The sequence below is a fragment of the Pyrenophora tritici-repentis genome, chromosome 2, assembly GCF_003171515.1.
Source record: "Pyrenophora tritici-repentis strain M4 chromosome 2, whole genome shotgun sequence".
Lineage (NCBI taxonomy): Eukaryota > Fungi > Ascomycota > Dothideomycetes > Pleosporales > Pleosporaceae > Pyrenophora > Pyrenophora tritici-repentis.
The window spans coordinates 48,153-68,137 of NC_089391.1; the positions used below are offsets into that span (position 1 = coordinate 48,153).

General features: G+C 50.1%; 6 protein-coding genes across 6 annotated transcripts; 2 read left to right on the top strand and 4 right to left on the bottom strand.

The window, feature by feature from the left end:
- Window positions 1-681: 681 nt before the first annotated feature.
- PtrM4_055020 (uncharacterized protein) lies at window positions 682-1,973 on the top strand (the record flags this gene model as incomplete). Its single annotated transcript, XM_066105122.1, has 2 exons — window positions 682-1,150; window positions 1,237-1,973. The coding sequence occupies 2 exons, from the start codon at window positions 682-684 to the stop codon at window positions 1,971-1,973; spliced, it is 1,206 nt and encodes a 401-aa protein (XP_065963749.1).
- A 1,688-nt stretch (window positions 1,974-3,661) lies between these two features.
- On the bottom strand, window positions 3,662-7,825 carry PtrM4_055030 (uncharacterized protein; the record flags this gene model as incomplete). The annotated part of the gene is made up of 2 exons (XM_066105123.1): window positions 3,662-4,432; window positions 4,490-7,825. 2 exons carry the CDS (start codon window positions 7,823-7,825, stop codon window positions 3,662-3,664), a joined length of 4,107 nt encoding a protein of 1,368 aa, XP_065963750.1.
- Window positions 7,826-8,568: 743 nt separating this feature from the next.
- PtrM4_055040 (uncharacterized protein) lies at window positions 8,569-8,928 on the bottom strand (the record flags this gene model as incomplete). Its single annotated transcript, XM_066105124.1, has 1 exon — window positions 8,569-8,928. The coding sequence occupies one exon, from the start codon at window positions 8,926-8,928 to the stop codon at window positions 8,569-8,571; it is 360 nt and encodes a 119-aa protein (XP_065963751.1).
- Window positions 8,929-10,563: 1,635 nt separating this feature from the next.
- On the bottom strand, window positions 10,564-11,034 carry PtrM4_055050 (Amelogenin multi-domain protein; the record flags this gene model as incomplete). The annotated part of the gene is made up of 1 exon (XM_001942016.2): window positions 10,564-11,034. One exon carries the CDS (start codon window positions 11,032-11,034, stop codon window positions 10,564-10,566), a length of 471 nt encoding a protein of 156 aa, XP_001942051.2.
- Window positions 11,035-13,892: 2,858 nt separating this feature from the next.
- On the top strand, window positions 13,893-14,327 carry PtrM4_055060 (uncharacterized protein; the record flags this gene model as incomplete). Its single annotated transcript, XM_001942018.2, has 1 exon — window positions 13,893-14,327. One exon carries the CDS (start codon window positions 13,893-13,895, stop codon window positions 14,325-14,327), a length of 435 nt encoding a protein of 144 aa, XP_001942053.1.
- A 1,942-nt stretch (window positions 14,328-16,269) lies between these two features.
- On the bottom strand, window positions 16,270-19,392 carry PtrM4_055070 (uncharacterized protein; the record flags this gene model as incomplete). The annotated part of the gene is made up of 5 exons (XM_066105125.1): window positions 16,270-16,364; window positions 16,553-16,580; window positions 16,642-18,726; window positions 18,776-19,183; window positions 19,378-19,392. 5 exons carry the CDS (start codon window positions 19,390-19,392, stop codon window positions 16,270-16,272), a joined length of 2,631 nt encoding a protein of 876 aa, XP_065963752.1.
- Window positions 19,393-19,985: the final 593 nt, after the last annotated feature.

Here is a 19,985-nt window from a genome sequence, read left to right on the forward strand (position 1 = left end):
CAGAGCAGCGTAAAGGTTTGGCGCGAGAACCGCGGTTGGACTGGTCCCCATACCCTCATCGCCATGAACGACGACCTAACCGCCGCGATTGTCGACGTCGACGGCAGGCAGGCGACATTTCGAGTCACATCGGTGCAGCCATACCACCGCAACAACTCCACCGTTATCCCGCGCGACGACGACGACAACGACAATTGCGGGGATGCGGACGATGACGAGTTTATCCCAGAGACAGAAGTTCCACCTCCACGAAAGCGCGGTCGCCCCAAAGGCTCCAAAAACAAGCCAAAACCAGCTCCCATCGAGACCAACGACGTCAACCTCACGCAACGCGAGGAGGACGACTTAGTGCTGTCCAGGAAGCTGCGTGCCACTGGCAAGATCACAACCCTAGGCGAACCATTCGAACTATCCACCAAGGCAGAGATTGACGCGCTGATCACTCGCGGAGTGTTCCGCTTCGAGGAGTATGACCCTCAGCGCCATGGTGGCATCCGCGTCTTTAAGTCACGGATTGTCAACGAGGTCAAAGGCAAAACTACCACTAAGCCGTACGAGAAATCGCGCCTCGTTGTTCAGGGTTATGCCGATGATGGAAAACGGATTGTGCTCACACAAAGCCCGACGATCCAGCGCGCCAGTCAGCGCATTATTATCGCGCTTGCACCCTCACTGCTTCAAATGGGCATGACGCTATGGCTTCGAGATATCACGCAGGCGTACACGCAAGCCGATGACCATCTCCAGCGCACGATCATCGCGGATCTTCCCACGCAACTCCGCGATGCCTACCCCAAAGGCACCATCATGGTGGTCGTGAAGCCGCTGTACGGCATCGCCGAGGCAGGAGCGTACTGGTGGTCAACCTACTTCAAACACCATACCACGACACTCGGGATGGAAACATCAACCTATGACCCGTGCCTCTTAATCACCAAGCCAACGGCGTTAGGCTTTGGTATTGTCGGCATGCAAACTGATGACACGCTCGGTCTGTCCGATGACGTGTTTGCCAATAAGGAGAGCAAGGAGCTGCGCTTCAGCGCCAAAGAGAAGCAGTTTCTTACTACTAACAACCCTATCGACTTTAACGGGTGCGTCGTTAGTCTCACAACAGACGGCGTGATCACACTACGCCAAAAGAAACAAGGTGAGAAACTGGAGATCGCAACTGACAAGAAGACGTTCAACAACGCGCACGTGGCGCTTACATCGCGACAATCTGTCAACCCGAAGCAAGCTTCGACCTCGCCGCTGCTGCGCAAGCGAGTGAGCCTACAAAAGAAGAAATATCCAAGTTAAACAAACGCATCGAATGGCAAAAGAAGAACCTCTGCCATGGGTTGACCTACGTACCTCTGGACATACGCAACCTCAAGCTGTTTACCCTAGTCGACGCGTCCTTTGCCAACAACAAGGATATGAGCTCCCAGATGGGATTCGTCATCGTACTCGGCAATGAAGTTACCTCAAGCGACACAAACTTCGGGATACGTGGCAACATCGTCCACTGGTCCTCAGTCAAATGCAAGCGGATCACCAGGAGCGTCCTCGCCTCCGAGATCTACGCGATGGCGCACGGCGTAGATATCGCAGTCGCGATCGGCGGCACCATTGATATGGTCATGGAACGACTCAACTTACCTAAGGTCCCCATCGTGGTATGCACCGACTCGCGATCGCTATACGATTGCCTTGTCAAGCTCGGCACCACCAAGGAGAAACGCCTTATGATTGACATCATGGCAATGCGCGAAGCCTACGAGCGCAGCGAACTCATGGATATCAGATGGATCGACGGTCGCGACAACCCAGCAGACTCTATGACAAAGGCAGGTTGCAACGCCGCGATAGAGAACCTCATCAACTCTAACGAGCTCAACCTCCGAGTGCAAGGGTGGGTCAACCGTGATCGCAACACCAAGCCCACGACCGAGAGCACCGAGCTCAGCAACCTTGAAGGCACCAAGTAGTCAACGGGCACGTGTGCGCGATAACGAAGGACACAAGAGGAGGACATAAGGGCATACAGGAAGGCGTATAGCGCTAGCCGAGATAGGCAACTAGCTACATTTCGGCAGCAGGATATTATTACAGATTTGGAGGATTTGGGGACGGATCTGATCTCCCGGCACAAAAAGAAAAGATAGTCAGTGTTGGGAATCGAACCTGCGGTAGATAAGGCAGCTGGTTGCTGCATGCACGAGCTTGGATTACACGGCTGACTAAGCCGTGTGGTCCGAGCTCTAGCTGCTGCCTTACTGCCGACCTCCCTCCACCTCCATAGAACAACAAGAACAATCACAATCATTTCAACTCGTTGCAACGAAGGTGATTCCGATACCTTAGCCGTATCAACACAAGGCCTTTAGAGCCTTTTAAGCAGCTGTTTAAAAAGCTCATCGTAGCTCATACGTTCTGCAAGACTACCGAAATTCTGTAGGTTGTGACTAAATTGGGTAGAGACCACTACTTACACAAAATCGATCCCAATAAAGGAAAAAAAGAGGACTTCTTAATCAAAACCTATGACGAAAACCACATGTACATGGATGTACTAGTAGTCTCCAGCCAAGGGGATGTAGCTTTGCACCAGGAAGGCTTGTTCATTATTTTCCAGCCATGGAAAGACAAGAAATTACCAGAAAAGATAGATTTGGGTGACTCCATTAATAACAATTGGGGTGGTCATTGCTGTTTCGCCACTTACGGATATAATGACTACTTTATCTTCTGTGGAAAGAAGAAAGTGGAAATAGCAGTAGCCATCAAAACGGAAAGTGGCTGGCAGGAGACAGCATTCTACCAGATTTATCACCTGGAACCTTTCACAAGTTTTGACCTAGGAGAGCCCTCGGACAATTCAGTCTTGATCAATCCCGGACTTGACGGTAAAGGAAGACTGGTTGTTAGAGTTGCAAAGCAACCAAGTCGAGAGGTGTACACTTATCATGAGGCTTCTGATGATAATGAGGCCTCTAATGATAATGAGGCTTCTGATGTCGATTTAAGCGATCAAGGTCTTTTAGTTGGCCGTATTTGTACGTGCGCGCAATGCGCTGCATCATCCGTGACGCGCTTCATACCTATGTAACGTTGGGGAGGTTCTTCTGCGAGTCCTACAGTAGCTATGCTAAGAGCCTTGTTGATTATCTACTTCTTCCTCTTCTCAAGTGTATTCTCTTTATCATCAGCTCTTATCTTACATAGAGTGCGACGACGTTTGTTTCCAGCATTAACGTTAGCCTTTTTGTTAACGTCTATCCCTCTATGACGGGACTCCGTGTGTGCCGGGACCGGCCAATCAGATCGCCAGTGTGTCCAATAACCAAGTAACTTGGCTTGGTTGGTTGACTTTGGTTGATTACGTAACAACCAACCACGAGTAAACGTCTGTCTGAGCAACCACAAGTAAGGGTTCTCGCATTACTCGAGTCAACTCGAAGTTGGTTGACGACCTTACTGATGAAGGTAGAGAAATGTGCGTGAACTTGTTGTATTGGAGCTACGGGAGAAGGGAGAATATCTATGGTGCGCGCACGGAGCAGCTGACTAATCAGTGCCTGGCCAATCAGAGCACGGGAAGCCTGATTCACCGTGAATACTAGTGAAGGCTTTCACCGCGTCTCGACACACCCCCACAGGACCTGATAGTCCTGCTCTATCCACCTTTGTTGTAGTCCTTTGTTTCGATAGTTGAAGTCGTAAGGCCTAGCTGTTGTAGATACCTGCTGTGGGCTTGTCGTTCAAGAGGTTTCGTGAGGCCGTCAGCAGCCATCTCATGAGTTCGTACATGCTCTACGTAGAGGTTGCCGTCGCGGACTTGATCCTTGATGTAATGGTAGTAGATATCGACGTGCTTTGTACGCTCGTGATGACCCTCTGAGTGTAGTAGCTGTATAGATGGAGCGTTGTCTCCGTAGATAAGGATAGGATGGGTATCTGTACCGTTGTAACCGAGCTGGTGTAGCAGACGGTACAGCCAGGTAGCCTCCTTGGCGGCGTAGGTAAGAGCAACGTGCTCAGCTTCAGTTGTTGAGGTTGTAACTAGCTTTTGCTTGACTGACTTGTGACAGATAGTACCTCCAGCAAGTTTGAACAAGTATCCGGAGGTTGATTTGCGGTCCTCGCCGTCAGCAAATGAGGCGTCGCTGTAGCCATGTAGGTGTAGCGTAGTATTAGTGTTGTTCTTGTTGTCATCGTATGATGTCGCATACATGGTGATAGGCATGCGTGCGTGTGGAGATGTAGCTCGATAGCTCATTACAAGAGATTTGAAGGTCTTGAGATAGTCGATGATCTGGATTGCGTACTCGTAGTGTTGTTGAGTTGGATTGCTCATAGCGCGGGCGAGATAGGCGACGTGGAAGGATATATCGGCTCGTAGTTGGGTTGCTGGATACAGCAGCTTGCCAATAACCTTTTGGTAGTTCTGAATTTATTTTTGAGTTGCAAGATTAGTTGGAGATCGCAGCTTTAACTTGAGTACTGAGGTATCAAGCGGCGTGTAGCGAGGGAGTGCGTGTTGACGACTATACTCCTCTACAAGCTTGTCGACATATGACTCCATTGAGATCTCGATGAGTCGGGATGGTCGTGAGCGTCGGATCCGGAGACCTAGGTAGTGAGAGATTGGTCCTAGATCTCGACACTTGTACTTCTTGTATACAGCCTCTTTGATCTCTTTCATGCGTTGCTTCGTAGCTGTGATGAAGATGATATCATCAACATACGCAAGGATAAGACTGCCGTCTAGGTGTTTGAAGACACATGGATCTGACTCTAAAGGATCGAAGCCGATACCCTTGAGATAGCTCGATAGCTCATTGTACCAGAGGCGTGGTGAGCGGCGCAGGCCGTACAAAGCTTTGATAAGCTTGGCTTTGCGTCCGTCTGGCAGGCGGACATAGACTACTTCGTCTTTGTCTAGTTTACCGTTGAGAAAGGCGGTAACAACGTCTGCTTGCTCGCATTCTAAGTCTTCGGTTGCGACGAGGGCGAGAAGGACTTTCAGTGTAGTTGCGCGAGCTACTGCAGCGTAGGTTTCGCGCCAGAAGTCGGTCTCCTGCCTATTGCCACAGACAACCAGTCGAGCCTTGAAGCGCTTGAGTTGTCCATCGTCCTTGACTTTGTATTTGTATACCCACTTAGTAGGCAGGGCGTATACGCCGGGAGGGATCGTGGTTGTGGTCTCCCATGTGCCATTCTGGTCGAGTGATACGAGCTCTTCATCTTCAGCAGCGATCCATTGCTTGCTGTATGGATGAAGGCGTGCTGCTTTGCGTGTGGCAGGTTCAGGCGGTAAGTCTGTTGTTGTTGCCTCTGTAATTGCCGTAGCAAAGCAACGAGAGACTGCCGCGTATCGGTTAGGCGGTCGAGTGATGCGACGACGTCCATCGAGTATGTTACGGGCATCAAATGATGCACTGATCTCGTCGTGACGTGGAGCGTTTTGGGATGTATCCCGACGCTGAGGTGTTGCTCGAGCATTAGCAACCTCGGTAAGACTGTTATAGTTGTCAATGTCCGCGTCAAAGTCAAAGCTAGACTGCGCTTCAGCCTCTAGTCCGTCAAATACATAACCACTACCTTGCTCCGGGAGAGAGACTTCATGGTGTGGAAATGAAGAGGGATCTAGTGCTGGCGGTGGATCTTGGATATAGAAGCATTGATCCGGTTTGGTTGTAGCTGTGTCTTCTTGGACTACAGCTTTGACGTCGTGTTTAGGCCAAGCAACACTGCTCGTACGGTGTATGGACTGTGTGACTGGATCCCACATAAGGTAGATCCGTGATCCTTCTCGACCGACGAAGTACATCTTGACCGATCGTGGTTCGAACTTGGCGCTCTGAACTCGTCGTTGTACTGGTTGATGGACGTACCCAGCTTCTCCGAAGGTGCGGAAGGAGCATAGGTTAGGCACAGGGTTTGCAACCTTCATGTGCTCAAATAGCAGCTGTCTTGGTGTCTTAATGTCTAGTACAGCAGAGCTGACGCTATGGTTAAGGACGTCGATGGAGTATTGGGCTGCGTATGGCCAGTATGTCTTAGATATGTGGGGCGCTGCCAAAATCATTGTGCGCGCTCGGACCTCCACTACGTAGTTGCTGGCTTCAGCGACTCCATTCTGGTGGGTTGTATAGGCGGTGGAAGGCTCGGAGATAATGCCTTTGTCCTTGAAGTAACGCCTAGTCGTCTGGTTGAGGAACATGTTGTCGTTGTCCATGTGAACGATCGACACTCGAACGTGGTGTTGAGTTTCCATCTTGTCCAGGTGTTGTATAAGCTTAGATGTAATTGCTGCTTTGCAGTCTATGAAATCAATCCAGCGGTATCTTGAGTAGTCGTCGGTGTACAGTATCCAGTAGCGCTCACCGTTGACACCTTCGGGCGTCACTGGTCCAACAATATCAATATGAATACGATGGAGGAACGTGGTTGAGCGGGCTGGAGACCGTCGTGAGATCTGCTTCTTCGATTTGGATAACATGCAGGCCTCGCATGAGAATGCCTGTGTTGTAGTGAGACGTAGGCCGGTGGTGTTGGCGACAAGAAGCTTAAGAGCTTTAGGGTCGGCATGGCCAAACAGCTCATGGAGCTCTTGGAGAGTAATCTCGCGATAGGGAGCGAGTACACCTGTTGGGTTGGTGGTCGCGGCGGTTGCAAAGGCAAACGCGCGAGCTGCCTCAAGCTCTGTGTTGGCGAGGAGGAGCGTAGGGATCTTGTCGATCTCAGGTGTGAAGGCGATCTCTTGTTGTGATGGCATGAGGTACAGCTTGCTGTCCCAGCCGTGGTAATAGAGATTTTTCGCTCGTAGCTTAGAGTGGGAGAGGACTGATACAAGCATGTCCGGAGCGTATAGCACGTTAGTGAAGGAGACCTTGTTGAGTACACCTTCTGACGTGACGACAGTGATCTGAATGGTACCTACCTGCTTAGCAGTAATAGGTCCGGCTCCAGTATTAATTGTAGCAGGAGCAGTGTCGTGTAGAATTTGGAACTTGCTGCGATCATTGCAGATGTGATCGCTGCTTCCAGTATCGATAATAAATCGTTGTTTGAAGTTAGAGGTCTCCTTGGTGAGACTCTGTACCTTCTCTGACAAATGAACCGTTGTAAAGGCAAAGCCTTCAGCATTAATAGCTGCGGCGTTAGTGCTAGTGGGCTGTTGTTTGCCTTGTTGTTGAGCTTGGCGCTGACGCCAGGCTTCAGTGGCGAGGGGAGGAAAGGTGTACCAGCAGTTATCACCTCCTCCAGTATGGTTGCAGTCGCAGTGCTTGCAGTATGGGGAGGTATTTGTAGGTCTCTGAGTCGCACCCTCAGAGCCTCTACCTCGTCCGCGCTGGGCTCGCCCATTGCCTCGATTGCCGCGGCCACGGGTGGCGCTTCTGTTGGCGTCGTTGTTATCACCAAGAGGCTGACTGCGGTTGTTGTCACCCCCAGAAGCTCGGATAGACGTGTTAATGGTCTTGATTGGGTCGTCGCGGCGGGCCTCGTCAATGAGCTCGCTGCACATGCGATCGACGTTCAGAGTAACGTTGCGGCGCAGATCAGCGCGGCGATCGCGTCCGTAGTCCGGGTAGGCGTTGTTGATAGCAAGAATGAACTGATACACTCGAGCTTTGTTAGATAGCTTACAGTCTGCGATGACGTCAAGCTTTGCAAGTCCTGCTTTGAACTTGTCGGTGAAGTTGGCTGTAGAGGGGCAGTCTTGAGCTCTCAGCTTGAAAAAATCTGCCCAGATAGTACACTCTTCAGTGACGCCTTGTTCACGATAACGAGCTGTAATAGCTTCGTACTTCTGCCTCACTGTGGGCAGGTTCATGACGTTGTCCCATACTGATCTTGGTACTGTATTGAGTATATGTGATCCATTATGTGATCCATTAACGTCCCTTATCAGTCAGAGACTATGTAGGACGGTGGCAGATGCCATTCTAGCTATTTTATCTCTCTTTTTGACGTTCGTTGGTTGTGTTTTTGACTATTGTGGTTTAGGCATGTCCTAGCTATTACAGGGGAGGAGAGAAAGTAAAACCCTATTATAGCTGCCTGTTTTTTCCTTCTCTTCAACCTATCTCTTTTTGCAACGCTTTCCTCGTGTTCCTAAGTCTGAAAAAACCTCAAAGGGGAAAAAGCCATGGGATCTTGAACGAGGCGTAGGGTTGTAACAAGCTTAGCGTAGTGTTGTGTCAGCCCTCAGGGGGTGTGTCAACTAGAATGTTCTACTATCGTCACAGCTACGTAACACACTGCTGATCTGGAATGCTCCAGATACTCTACTTCATGTATATAGTCGCTCTCTGCAGCTCTCTCAATAAAACAACCTTCTCTCTCATCTCTCCTCCGATCCAACATGTTGTAGTCGTAGCAGTACGTGGCTCGGGTGTACTGCGGCTATAAACTGTCGCTAAGTTTTTGCAGGGGTAGGTGAAAATTTGCGAGTTGGAGTAAGCCGTTCGATATTTTTTCGGTAAGGCCACAAGTGGCGGTGAGGAGAGAAGGATTCGAACCTTCGACCTCTACTACACTGCAAATTTGGAGTGCGGCAGAGGAATACCAGGCGCTTTACCACTGCGCCATCCCCCCTATATTGAGTATAGCCAAGGTGAGAGACGATTCTCGGGAGTTGTAAATACGATAGAGCTCATATTCTTTGTCGTACTGTGTAGTAACTTCTTTGTTGTGGGCTCGTACGCGTTGCTGAGCGTCAAGCAGAAGTTGTGGCGTGTTGAATGCCGATGACGTAGTTGTCGGTTCAGTTTGATAGTGAGGTGTTTCTGGGTATGTGACCATGTAGCTGCCGTCGAGTAGACCTCCGATAGAGTGAATATTTGCGTACAGCTTCAATGCTGCTTCCCAGTGGTAAGCGTTGCTACCATCTGCTTGTAGCTTTGGGATCGCGTCCATCGCTGTGGATGGCGCCATCGTGACTTTATCGTCGTCGTCGTCGCGCGAGTGACTGATGTTGTGTTCAACTGATCGGTTCTGCTGCTGCGGAAATCGCACCTCTAGAGCACTTTATCGTGATAGAGGAGGGCTCATAACCTGATGAAGGTGGAGAAATGTGCGTGAACTTGTTGTATTGGAGCTACGGGAGAAGGGAGAATATCTATGGTGCGCGCACGGAGCAGCTGACTAATCAGTGCCTGGCCAATCAGAGCACGGGAAGCCTGATTCACCGTGAATACTAGTGAAGGCTCTCACCGCGTCTCGACACCAAGCGCTGTCGTGAACCTTATTACTAATAACGCCGTTCCATGACCTTCATATAAGTTGAGCTAGGATGCTACAATCAATACAACATACACTCTCTCCTCATTTTTCTGTCCACAATACCCGCGCCCAACCGTGCGACAAAAAGCATCATTTTTGTAAACGCTCAAATTTTGCGAAGTAGCTCGCCTGCTGTCCTGGCTCATCCGTTGTCCATACACTACGTATGCAAAGGCCCCTTGAAAGCGATCCATGGGTCGCGAGGGTACTTGAAAGCGCTGCGAAGCTTTTTCCTTTTCCCTCTCATCCACCACGCCCTCCACTACAACAGCGGGTACTCGTCCTGCCGTTTTTTGCATAAGAGACAGGACTATATATCCCTCCTCCCCACCTGTTTCACCTCTACTACCACCAGTACGCCTTGCAAGTGGCATATTATAAGCCCTTGGGTAAGAGAAAAGAGATGATTAAGTGAAGGCTGTTGCCAGCATAACTGGCCATGGAAGCAGAAGGAATTGGCGGTCTTGCAGCAAGACGGTGATGGTGGTACCATGTTCAGCGTCTGTCGTAACAGCGCACGGAGAACTCACAAACGCCTTTAACTAGTGATTGCCAGGGCCAAAACTTCTCCGTCATGCAATTTTTGTTCGACGGCCAGCGTGTGACGGCTACAGGCGGCTATGCCTCAGTGCATAGTACATTGACATTTGGCAGTTGGAGATAAAAAAAGGCAGCATTATTGAGGTCCACCAGGAGAAGACTGGAGGCTGCTGACCTGCCAAGAATGGCCACCTTGTTCAAGCTTTCAAGGTCCCGAGATCATTACGTACGTTTTTACACAGGTACTTCACCAGAATAGGACAGTCAATGGCTAGGCATTTAGCCAGGCTGCCGTGTGTTGGGTACTATGGGACTTCTGTGGACACATTGTCATGGGCAGGCAGATGTGGACATAAATAATGTGCCATCCGTAGGGCTGCCTTTATCACCTCGCTCGCTGACGAGCTGGCCGATAATGGAGCCAAGAACCCGCACCCGCCGTATGGCAAAGCTGCCTCCCCCGTGATCTCTGGTATTCGCTCGATAGGCTGCGGCCTCCTTGCGCAGACCCGAGCTACATGGTGGGAAACAAAGAGCAATAAACTGTCGACCTGGTACTCGCAATGGCAATTGTCATACGATACTAGACGCACACCGACTATTCTGACCCTGCCTAGAAGGGTGTTCGCCCGAGCCCTCATGATCCAATCGAAGCATAGAGACTTCTCGTGGTACTCATCACCTCGATATACTACATGTAAGATGTACGTATATACATCCCGGCTCCACCTCCAGTTCTCATACACCTCATCCTCGGAAAACGACTACATCGTCCTCTCCATCATCGTCACTCACACGTCCCGTGAGCTCCTCCACCTCGACCAGCCTCGGAGACTCCTCTCTATCCTCATCCCTAACAACCGGCACATAATCCTCCCTCTCCCTAAAACATTCCCAAAGCCATTCATTCGCCGCCCCGATATCATCCGCCACCCAACCCTTGACCTCAAACTCCATTAGTTCATCCCAGAACCTGGTGATCGGTCCAACCATCCTCCCAGGCCACGTTTTGTGTATGGCGTCGAGATCCGTATCACCACGGCGGCGCGCACTAAGGTTAAGTACATTAGAAACGTTGAAGTCGATGATGACGATGCGCGGGTCAGGAGCGGTATAGATATCGGAGTGGGAGACTAGCATCACGTTGCGGGGTGACATGTCGCGATGGTGGACTCCGGCGTTGTACACAAAGGTCTCAGCTTCTAGTATCTTCTGCATGATACATAGTGCGTTGCTTCGGGCAGTAGCTTAGCCTTTATGCTACTCATCACGTTGCCATTGATATGTTCTATAAGTATAAGTCGTACGTGGCGCAGGTATGTCTTATCGCCAGTTATCGTTCGTACCTGTATCATCCAGCTGCCGTAGTAGTCTGGGATACAATTCTGCGCTTTAGACGATCGCTGCAGTGTTTCGTATGCGGCTGCTTCTCGCGAGTAGTCGCCGTCGGCCAGGACGATTACTGATGAAGGTGGAGAAACGTGCGTGAACTTGTTGTATTGGAGCTACGGGAGGAGGGAGAATATCTATGGTGCGCGCACAGAGCAGCTGACTAATCAGTGCCTGGCTAATCAGAGCGCGGGAAGCCTGATTCACCGTGAATACTAGTGAAGGCTCTCACCGCGTCTCGACAATTACGTCGCGCTTATTATTTGTAACGGGGTGAGGAGAGGATGAGCACTGCGTTTCATTATGTAGCTATGGAGGAACTGCAGCTATATAGGTGTGTGAGATGAGAAAGTGTGGTAGCGATAGCCATACCCAACTCTCACTCAAGTCGGTCTTGGCAAGGCCCAAACCGTTACACTATAGTTATGTTAGGCTGTACATATGGACATATGGTATAACGAATAAGTCGGATTATTCTGCACGACTGAGTGAGTCGGGAGAAGTGGTGTATGTACTTTTGGATGTTATAATACGACATGATACGATCTGCTTTTTTTCGCCCATGCGGCAATATTCTTGTTCCCGGCCTAAACAGCGGCGACGTGATGGAGAAAAAACAGAGTGCGAAAGAAAGAACGGACGAAGATTACATCCGTATAAAACCATATCCTATATATAGTGGCTCCTACGGCAGCCCTGGCTGTGGCAGACATGCTCCAGGGTGCACCTCGTCGAAGTCGTCGTCCTCGCAGCTCAGTCAGCCCGTGTTGCGGGACGCTGTCACGCAGAGCGAGACGGTAGTGGGGCCACGGCGCGCATCGTCTATTGATGCGAGGTGGCGGAGACTCTGGTCTGGGGCTGTCTGATACCCATGCCCGTCGAGACAACCATAAAATCACGGCAAAATGGGTTTTGGCTGAAGCTGGTGCAGGGTATCATCAACCTTGTAGCCGCCCAGCTCAGTTGCCATTTCGATGCGTTCCTGGGCCCCGAAGGCCTGAATGATGGCTCCATTTCCAATTGGCGATAAAAATCGTGGAGAAGTGCTGGATCCGGCAGATCGACCGCCGCAACTGAACATGGCCTACCTAGGTAAGTTAGAGCTCAATGACGATTCACTCGACCAGGCTAGGGGTTCTCTTCGATCGCAGATTTGTTGCGTCGATGTAATCATTGGAGGACTTTTGGCTGCGGTAGTTTTGGGAGAGGTGCCTCGGTTCGACTGTACCATGGTACCAGTGTCAGTACCGTATTTTGAGCGCACACTGTGACTCACCCAGGGAGTATATCTTCAGAGCTGAAGATACCCGATATTCTACACTCCAAGACAAACATCATGGCGAGCGATCCTATCAGCTCAGCGATCAGCAACGGTGCCATGGCACCTCCCGACATGGTCCCGTGTCTCCCTGCTCGCATAAGCTGCTTTTTCGGCATACACAAGGTCGCCAACGTCACTGCCGCTCTCTTGATCGAGAACAACAAAGCCTCAGAGTCTATGACCTGTACCTCAGCGAGCACGGAACGACGCCTCCTAGTCGCTGCGTTGGAATGGCTCTGTCGTAGTTGACACTGACAAGTCGGACAAGAAGATGTAGCACTTGTGCCGCGTTCTTGTATCTGTCGATGCAGCATGCAGGTGTGTTGCTGCAGAGGTACTGCAGGTTATCATGAGCTGCCTTTTTAACGCAGAACTGGAGCTTTTTGTGACCTTTTTTTCGGCGCATGTTTTCGCTTACTAGTATCCGACAAGGACCTTTCAGTCGATCCATCTGTGCGATAGGATGGTTTAGGATGATATCGGTTTGCCGCGAAAGTTTGTTAGGCCTGCCCAACTCGTCGAGGTAGAGAAGCCGCATGCCGCTTGCGGCTTGAGTTTGGCCAAGGAACGATGGGGCGGGAACTGCTTTTTCGAGAGTAATATGGTCGGGACCGAGCACATGAAGCTCAAGCTCGACTACGATCAAGGCAGTAGCACCAGAGAGATGTATTGCCAAGAAGATTATGTAGTCTCTGATACCAGCTTATCTTCCATCCAGATGAGTGGATGCTATTTCTGGATTAGGTATACGGTGTTAGACGTATTTTTACCATTTAGAGCTGCGGTTAGCGGACCCTCTTCCAGAAAACTCTGTTACGTACCTCCGCCGCAAGCCCGCCTGACAAGTGGCAACTACATTGTTACAGAGAGTATCATATTAACTCAAGTCGATCGAAATTTGCGGCTGTTTCATTCTGCTCTTCTCCACTCCTCGATAACTACACATTTCTACTGCAGCATCCTCGTAAGCTGAGCCTTTGGGTGGGTGATTAAGGTCCAAGGCATGCTTTACAAACTTTCGGTCACGTGCTGGGACTTATGACTTAAGCAGCACCATTTGTACGCCAAAGGAATTACTTGTCACATGTTCGCACTCACTCTTAGCTCTAAGGTTTCGAACGCCGTGGAATGTCACCTAGTTATGATTGGCCAGTTTAGATAAACCCCACTTTTCTAAATTCCTAGTCCTGCTTAGCCAGCGCGCAACCTGTCGCTTCGCTACATCTCACCGCTCACCGTGGTCTTAGCTCATGGTTTGGGCTCACTTTCACTTTCTTATTCAGCAAAACCACACTACTTCAGCTTGCTATGCTATACGATAACTCTGAACACTTTCTCCCAGTTCAAAACCGCTTTTTCCTGCGCCATGGCCGACCTAGCAACTGAACAAAACCCAAACGACAATGGATCTTATGGAAACGACTCCACCGAGCTAAGTGGCTCTCACCATAATGACGACCACTCCGACGAAACCGCCCCGCGCGACCGCATCATTAGCGTCCTCCCTCCGGACAACGACACCACCGTCGCCTACGTGGGCTCCTGCATCACGGACAATTCCAGCAGTGCTCGAGAAGATGGCGACAACGACAAAGACCATGGGGCCAAAGTCAACAAATACCATGTTCACATCGAGGAGGACAATGATGGCAAACACTACCTCATATTCTTTGGTAACCCTAGCGCGACGGAGTGCGACGAGCCCGAGTCAACATCTGTTCTCCAGTCGCCTTCCGCACCTGGCCCGTTCAAACGCTGCCGCATGTCCATGTCTGAAGGCAAGCAGAAGAGCGTTACCTAACAAAAAGGAAGCGACTGTCATCACCCGCATCAAGGTGCCCTTCTTCCAGCTCGCCCATCAACAACAATGGCGACGACAGCATCAAATTAGAGGGCCGGGCGTTGTCGGTCGAGTCTTACCCCGAAGAATTGGTCTAAGTGTTAGATCTCCAACACTAAGACAAGCATACAATGAGACGGGGCTTGTGCTTCATGTAGCTTGGGTTCAGTTGACGGGCTGGACATAGTTGTATATACTATCAGCAAATCTGGAACAGGAATTGCATGGAGTAGGGTGGGAATCCCGTGGATGAAAGACCGGTTGATAATGATATCATGTTTGTCATGATGATGATAGCCAATCAGTGAACTCAATCATGCTCAATATTTTCTCTCATCTTCTCCCTCCAGGCTCTCACACGTCCCTCCTTATGGTCCTATTTGTCCCCCACTGCACGCTCAACTGATGTGCCCTACTAGGGTATGCCTAGCTATTCCCCTCAACTTCTTTGTCCTTCTCGTCTCTTTCTCTTTCACAGATGTTGAGTGAATGTTGCCGGATGGGGCTCCGCGGATGGCGACGTGGCAAGACTTGACTATCCCACGTAGAAACTTGCTGAGCGCCGCCTTGCACCTTGAGAGGCTCTAAAAGAGCCGCAAGCTCCTCGGCGGGCTATAAGTCTAGCGTTAGGTGTACCTCAATGCCCTCCAGATACAAATGGGTGTAGGAAGGCGCCATATCTGCGGCGAGACGCTGCACCACTCCTGCGACGTGTAAAGATCTTGATGTAACGAACTGACTGCAATGCTTATTCAGGTGAACCCACGAGAAAAACATACCGTCAGATTCTTTCCTGTGGTACTACCCTTTACACGGGCATCTTAATGCGCATTGCATTTATCTAGTAGCGACATTTGTGTGGTGTGCTTTCTTATTTTGGTACTGTCGGATCGTGAGTATCGGTAGAGACGTCGGCTGCTTGACACTTCGGCCCGACTTCGGCCCACCTTGCGCAGAGCTTAGGTGTACCTTCGTAGCAGCTATGTTCGTAGAAGACCAATACCAATACCAGTCACCAGAAGAACCTCGTTGTTGTTATTCACCCGTACGATCGTACAAGGCCTACCAACAGGTACAGACATGTTTTTTGTCTCTCGGGATAACAAGTCCTGGAAAGCGCCTGCGAATGAAATATTGGCTACTGATTCTCTAGGCTAGATCCAGCCCTTGTAATGGAGGCGCAGGAATTTCTCACTAGCGACGAATGCCTGGAAGAAAACCTTTATAAGGACGCTCGTTACGGATTTCGTGAGCAATATCTTGCCCCGGATGCTGCAAACTTAATAATAGATTGTCTCTTGCCTTGCTGCAAGGTCGGAAAGAAATTAGACCTCCATTACCCCAGCAGCGAGTGCTTGATGACATTTTACTGAATTTTCTTAAATTTTCTAGCGGCTGCATCTGATACTGTCAATTTGTTGCCCTCGGCAAATAACTACCTTCCATTGAGTGGGGGTTTGATCACTATCACGAGATTTGCCAGATATACCGTTCCAGAAGGTTTTGCGTGTGTCTTTAGCAGAAAATACGCGATAAAAAAGATAGAAGCGATTCCATAGAACCATGAAGTCATTAATGAGTATACTAGATGAATAGTGAAAGTCTGAAATACTATTCAGCGGCAAACTGGAATGACGAGAGTATCCTACGACTAAAAGTTATCTGCAAAAAGGTCGAAAATAGTCTTATCTACAACCCAGATATTCTGCAGCTACCTAGAGGGTCAGTTTCACCTTCGTCGCCTCAACTTGAGTTTGGTACGCCAAGGATGAGTACCCTGGTACTGTAAAGGAGATAGAAAGCGCGCGCGAAGAGTCCATCTCCCGTACCTCTCACAGCAACAGAACGAGCCGCGCGACTATCAAAGCAAGGCTCGCAGTCAAGAGCATTGCAGTATACACCCTCACCAGAAACCGCCGAAGGGAGTTTCAGAAACTCCACGAGATTCGCCTACGAGAGTATCTCCGGAGATAACCCACTTCTCCTCATCATCAAGGCCTGTAACGGGGTGAGTAGAGGAGGAGGACTGCGTTGCATTGTGTATCTATGGAGGAACTGCAGCTATATAGGTGTGTGTGATGAGAAAGTGTGGTAGCGATAGCCGTACCCAACTCTCACCCAAGTCGGTCTTAGCAAGGCCCAAACCGTTACACTCCCCCCCAGCTGCCGTGATCAACAAAGCTAACTAGTGCCAGTGCCATAGCTCGGTTGGTTCTGGTGTGTTTACATGAGTAGTAAGAAGCTGGCGAACATTTTCAAGCCCTAGCTGTCTCACAAACTCGGCGTGTTTCTGCCTTACGAGGGACTTTGTAAGTCCATCTGCAGGCATCTCTGCTGTAGGGCACCACTCTACACAGAGCCTTCCTTCCTGTACCTCCTGTCTTACCCACATTTCATGGGTGTCTACATGTCTTAGCTTCGTGTGAAGCCGTTCGTCTTCTTTCTTAACGATCCCGACCGTCTGCTCGTTGTCGCAGTAGATCGTTGGTTGAATCTCCGGGTCGAACTTGATATGCTGGAAGACCCGGGTCCACCATTCCATCTCCCCTCCGGTTGCTGATAGAGCTATCAGCTCGGCCTCAGTTGTTGACTTCGTAACGGATCTCTGGCGGGTAGCCTTCCAGTCAATAGGCATCCTATAGAGCTTAAACAAATATCCATGAGATGATTGACGACTTTCCACATCATCAGCAAACGCTGCATCAGATGCTCCATAGAAGAGAGACTTATCCCAGATGTAGGACGAGCTCTCTGCTATCTGTTGACTAGCTCTGATCGCCAGATGTCTTGTTCCATACAGGTATCGCCAGACATGCTTTACCGCCGATACATGCTTCTGCCCAGGGTTCTGGAGATGCCGGGCCAGTACTGAGTGGGCTCGTGCCACATCCGGTCTCGTGAATGTCGAGATGTACGCCAGCGATCTGACTAGCTGCTGGTACAGCTGAGTACGCTGGTTACTCGTATCCTCAGTTGACTGGGCCAGAGAGTTCTCTATGAGCGGGACTGCTGGATATCTCCCCCCTGACTTCTGATCTAAGTCATACTTGTTGACTACCTTCTCAATAAATGAGTCCTGTGTTAGCCAGATCGTTCCTGCTGTCCAGTCTCTCAGAACTCTGATCCCAAGGAACCACTTGAGCTCTCCAAGTTTTCTCAGGTCGTATACCGCCTCCAGTCGTCTCTCAAATGCCTGATGATCATCAAGGTGATCCGGATGTACCAGTACCACGATATCATCAACATAGAAGAAGACTATCAGTCTCTCGTTGGTAAACAAGCAAGGAACGTCCTTCACTGGTTTCAGACCCAACTTAATCAGCGTCTCCTTCAGGTGCTTGTACCAGAGAAGAGGCGCGTCTTTCAGCCCATAAAGAGCTCTCTTAAGCTCAAGTATCTTGCCAAGCTCTTCTACGTACGGATCTGGAGTCTGTACGTGGACTAGCTTCTCAAGAGGTGCGTTTAAAAACGCGTTTAGCACATCATACTGATATGCTTTTAGGCCAAAGGCTGCCGTGAGAGCCATGAGAAATCCGAACACTCGTGCGGCCAGCGTGGCTGCGTACGTGTCGCCCCAGTCCTCCTGGAGGTCTCCTCTCACGACAAGCCGAGCCTTGTACTTGTACAGAAGTCCGTCTTCATCGAACTTGTACGTGAATACCCACATCAAGGGCAATCTCTGGCTATCAACCACTGTGGCTGACGTTGTCTTAAAGCAGCCCTTTTCACGACAGCTCTTGAATTCTTTCGCTGCTGCCGCTTTAAATTCCTGTCCGAAAGGGTGCTTCTCTAGGTCTTTCCATCTCTTTGGCGGAGGCGGAAGCTCATCCCTGTGTAGCCGTGATTTCTGTGGCTCTGTTTGCTGAAGTGCTTGGGCGAACGCAACAAAGTACGTGCCGAGCGTCTTCCTCTGCCTTTTCCCCGTCAGAACGTTCGACTCACTAACCTGACCGCTAATCTCCTCACGTCTTGGAGCGTTGTTTAATCGTCGATCTGGTGCCTCTGCTTCGGCTGGTATAGGCTCCCAGCCTCGCGGCATCTCGACTATTTCCGACTCAGGCTCAGGCTCATGCTGGGTCGTCGTTTCTGGAGTGCTCCTAGGTGTTGGCAGCGCGCGAGACGTATCTTTGGCTTGGTCTGTTCGAGCGGCTTGGTCGGACCGGCTCGGACCACTCCAGTCTCTCTGCGCCGACTGCAGGAGCAGTTCTATCTCCTGGTCGGTTTCCTCTAGTGGTTCTGGAACGTCCAGTATCGTCACCACCTCTCTCAGAGTCTGTCGATCTGGGTAGACAGGCTCAGTTCCATCATTAGACATGAAGACGACGTCTCTCGTCCTGAGGACTCGTCCTAGGGACTCGTCCTAATGCTGGCATCCATACTCGGTATATGTTCGTGGAGTCGTATCCAACTAGCTGTCCGATCAGCGCGCGAGATTCGAGCTTCTCTCCTCGCTTCAGCTTATTATTCAGCACGTAGGCTCGGGCTCCCACAACATTGAGGTGAGCTGCCGACGGCTTCTGTCCACGTACAACCTCGTACGGAGTCTTCCATCCCAGTGATTCGACTGGTGTTCTGTTAAGCAGGTAGACTGCCACAAGACAGCACTCATTTGAGAGTTCCATTGGCAGTCTTCCATCAATTCTGACCGCTCTCGCTCGGATCACGATCATCTTCCCAGCCTGTTCTGATAGGCCGTTCTGCTCCTCTGTGTACTCAGCTCGGGGTTCCACAATAATACCAAGATCTTTAAGCACATGGAGCAACTCGCCATAGCCGCGCTCGTTGTCAAGCTTCACGACTACTACGACCGCGCCGAACTAGCGTTTAATCTTAGCTAGTAGACGCATTAATGTGTGCTTAAGGGTGCCTGAGCTCTTGTCTGCTAGGCAGCATACCTCATGCCACTTGCTATACTAACACACTGCATAGAGCATCCATAGGTCTCCATTATAGCAGCGCTCGTTTCTTTCTCTTAGCTGCACTAGGTCCATTCCTATTCGGTAGAACGGACGTTCAGCTGGCTCATTTTGAGCTCTCCTGCTCGCAAACTTGTGAAGCTTCGTTTCAATACAGACTTGACAGTCTGTCCATGTTAGAGCGATTGCCTGCTCCTCGACACTAATTCCGATTATATGATCGTTTAAGTGCCTAACTGCTTTTCGGCTGATGTGGCCGAACATCCGATGAGCCGTGTCCTGACTGACTGAGAGATCCTTCCTCGGTTCCTTTGAGGGCTTGGTATATCGAGTCGCGTACGTAGAGAGTAGATCTAGCTCAGATTTCTGGTCTTTCTCCCAGACTCCGCAACAATCAATCCAGATTGGTCAGATTGATTGATTTGATTGGTCATTTGGAGTTTTTACCAACTCAATCAACTCAATCTAAGCTTTTCAAAATAGCTAATCAAATCAACTTGCGAAGGTCAGATTGATTGATTTGATTAGTTAGATTGATTTATTATTAACGAGTTGTAAGGCGAGTAGTGTCGTATTAAGAGAAGGTTTTTGGTGTTGAAGATAGTTATCTTGGACCCCTATCTCGCTTAGCTTGTGATCCCTGTCGGCCGGGCAAGCCAGTCTCTATGCATTCACTTCTCACCAGCTAGCTCTCCTCTTATAG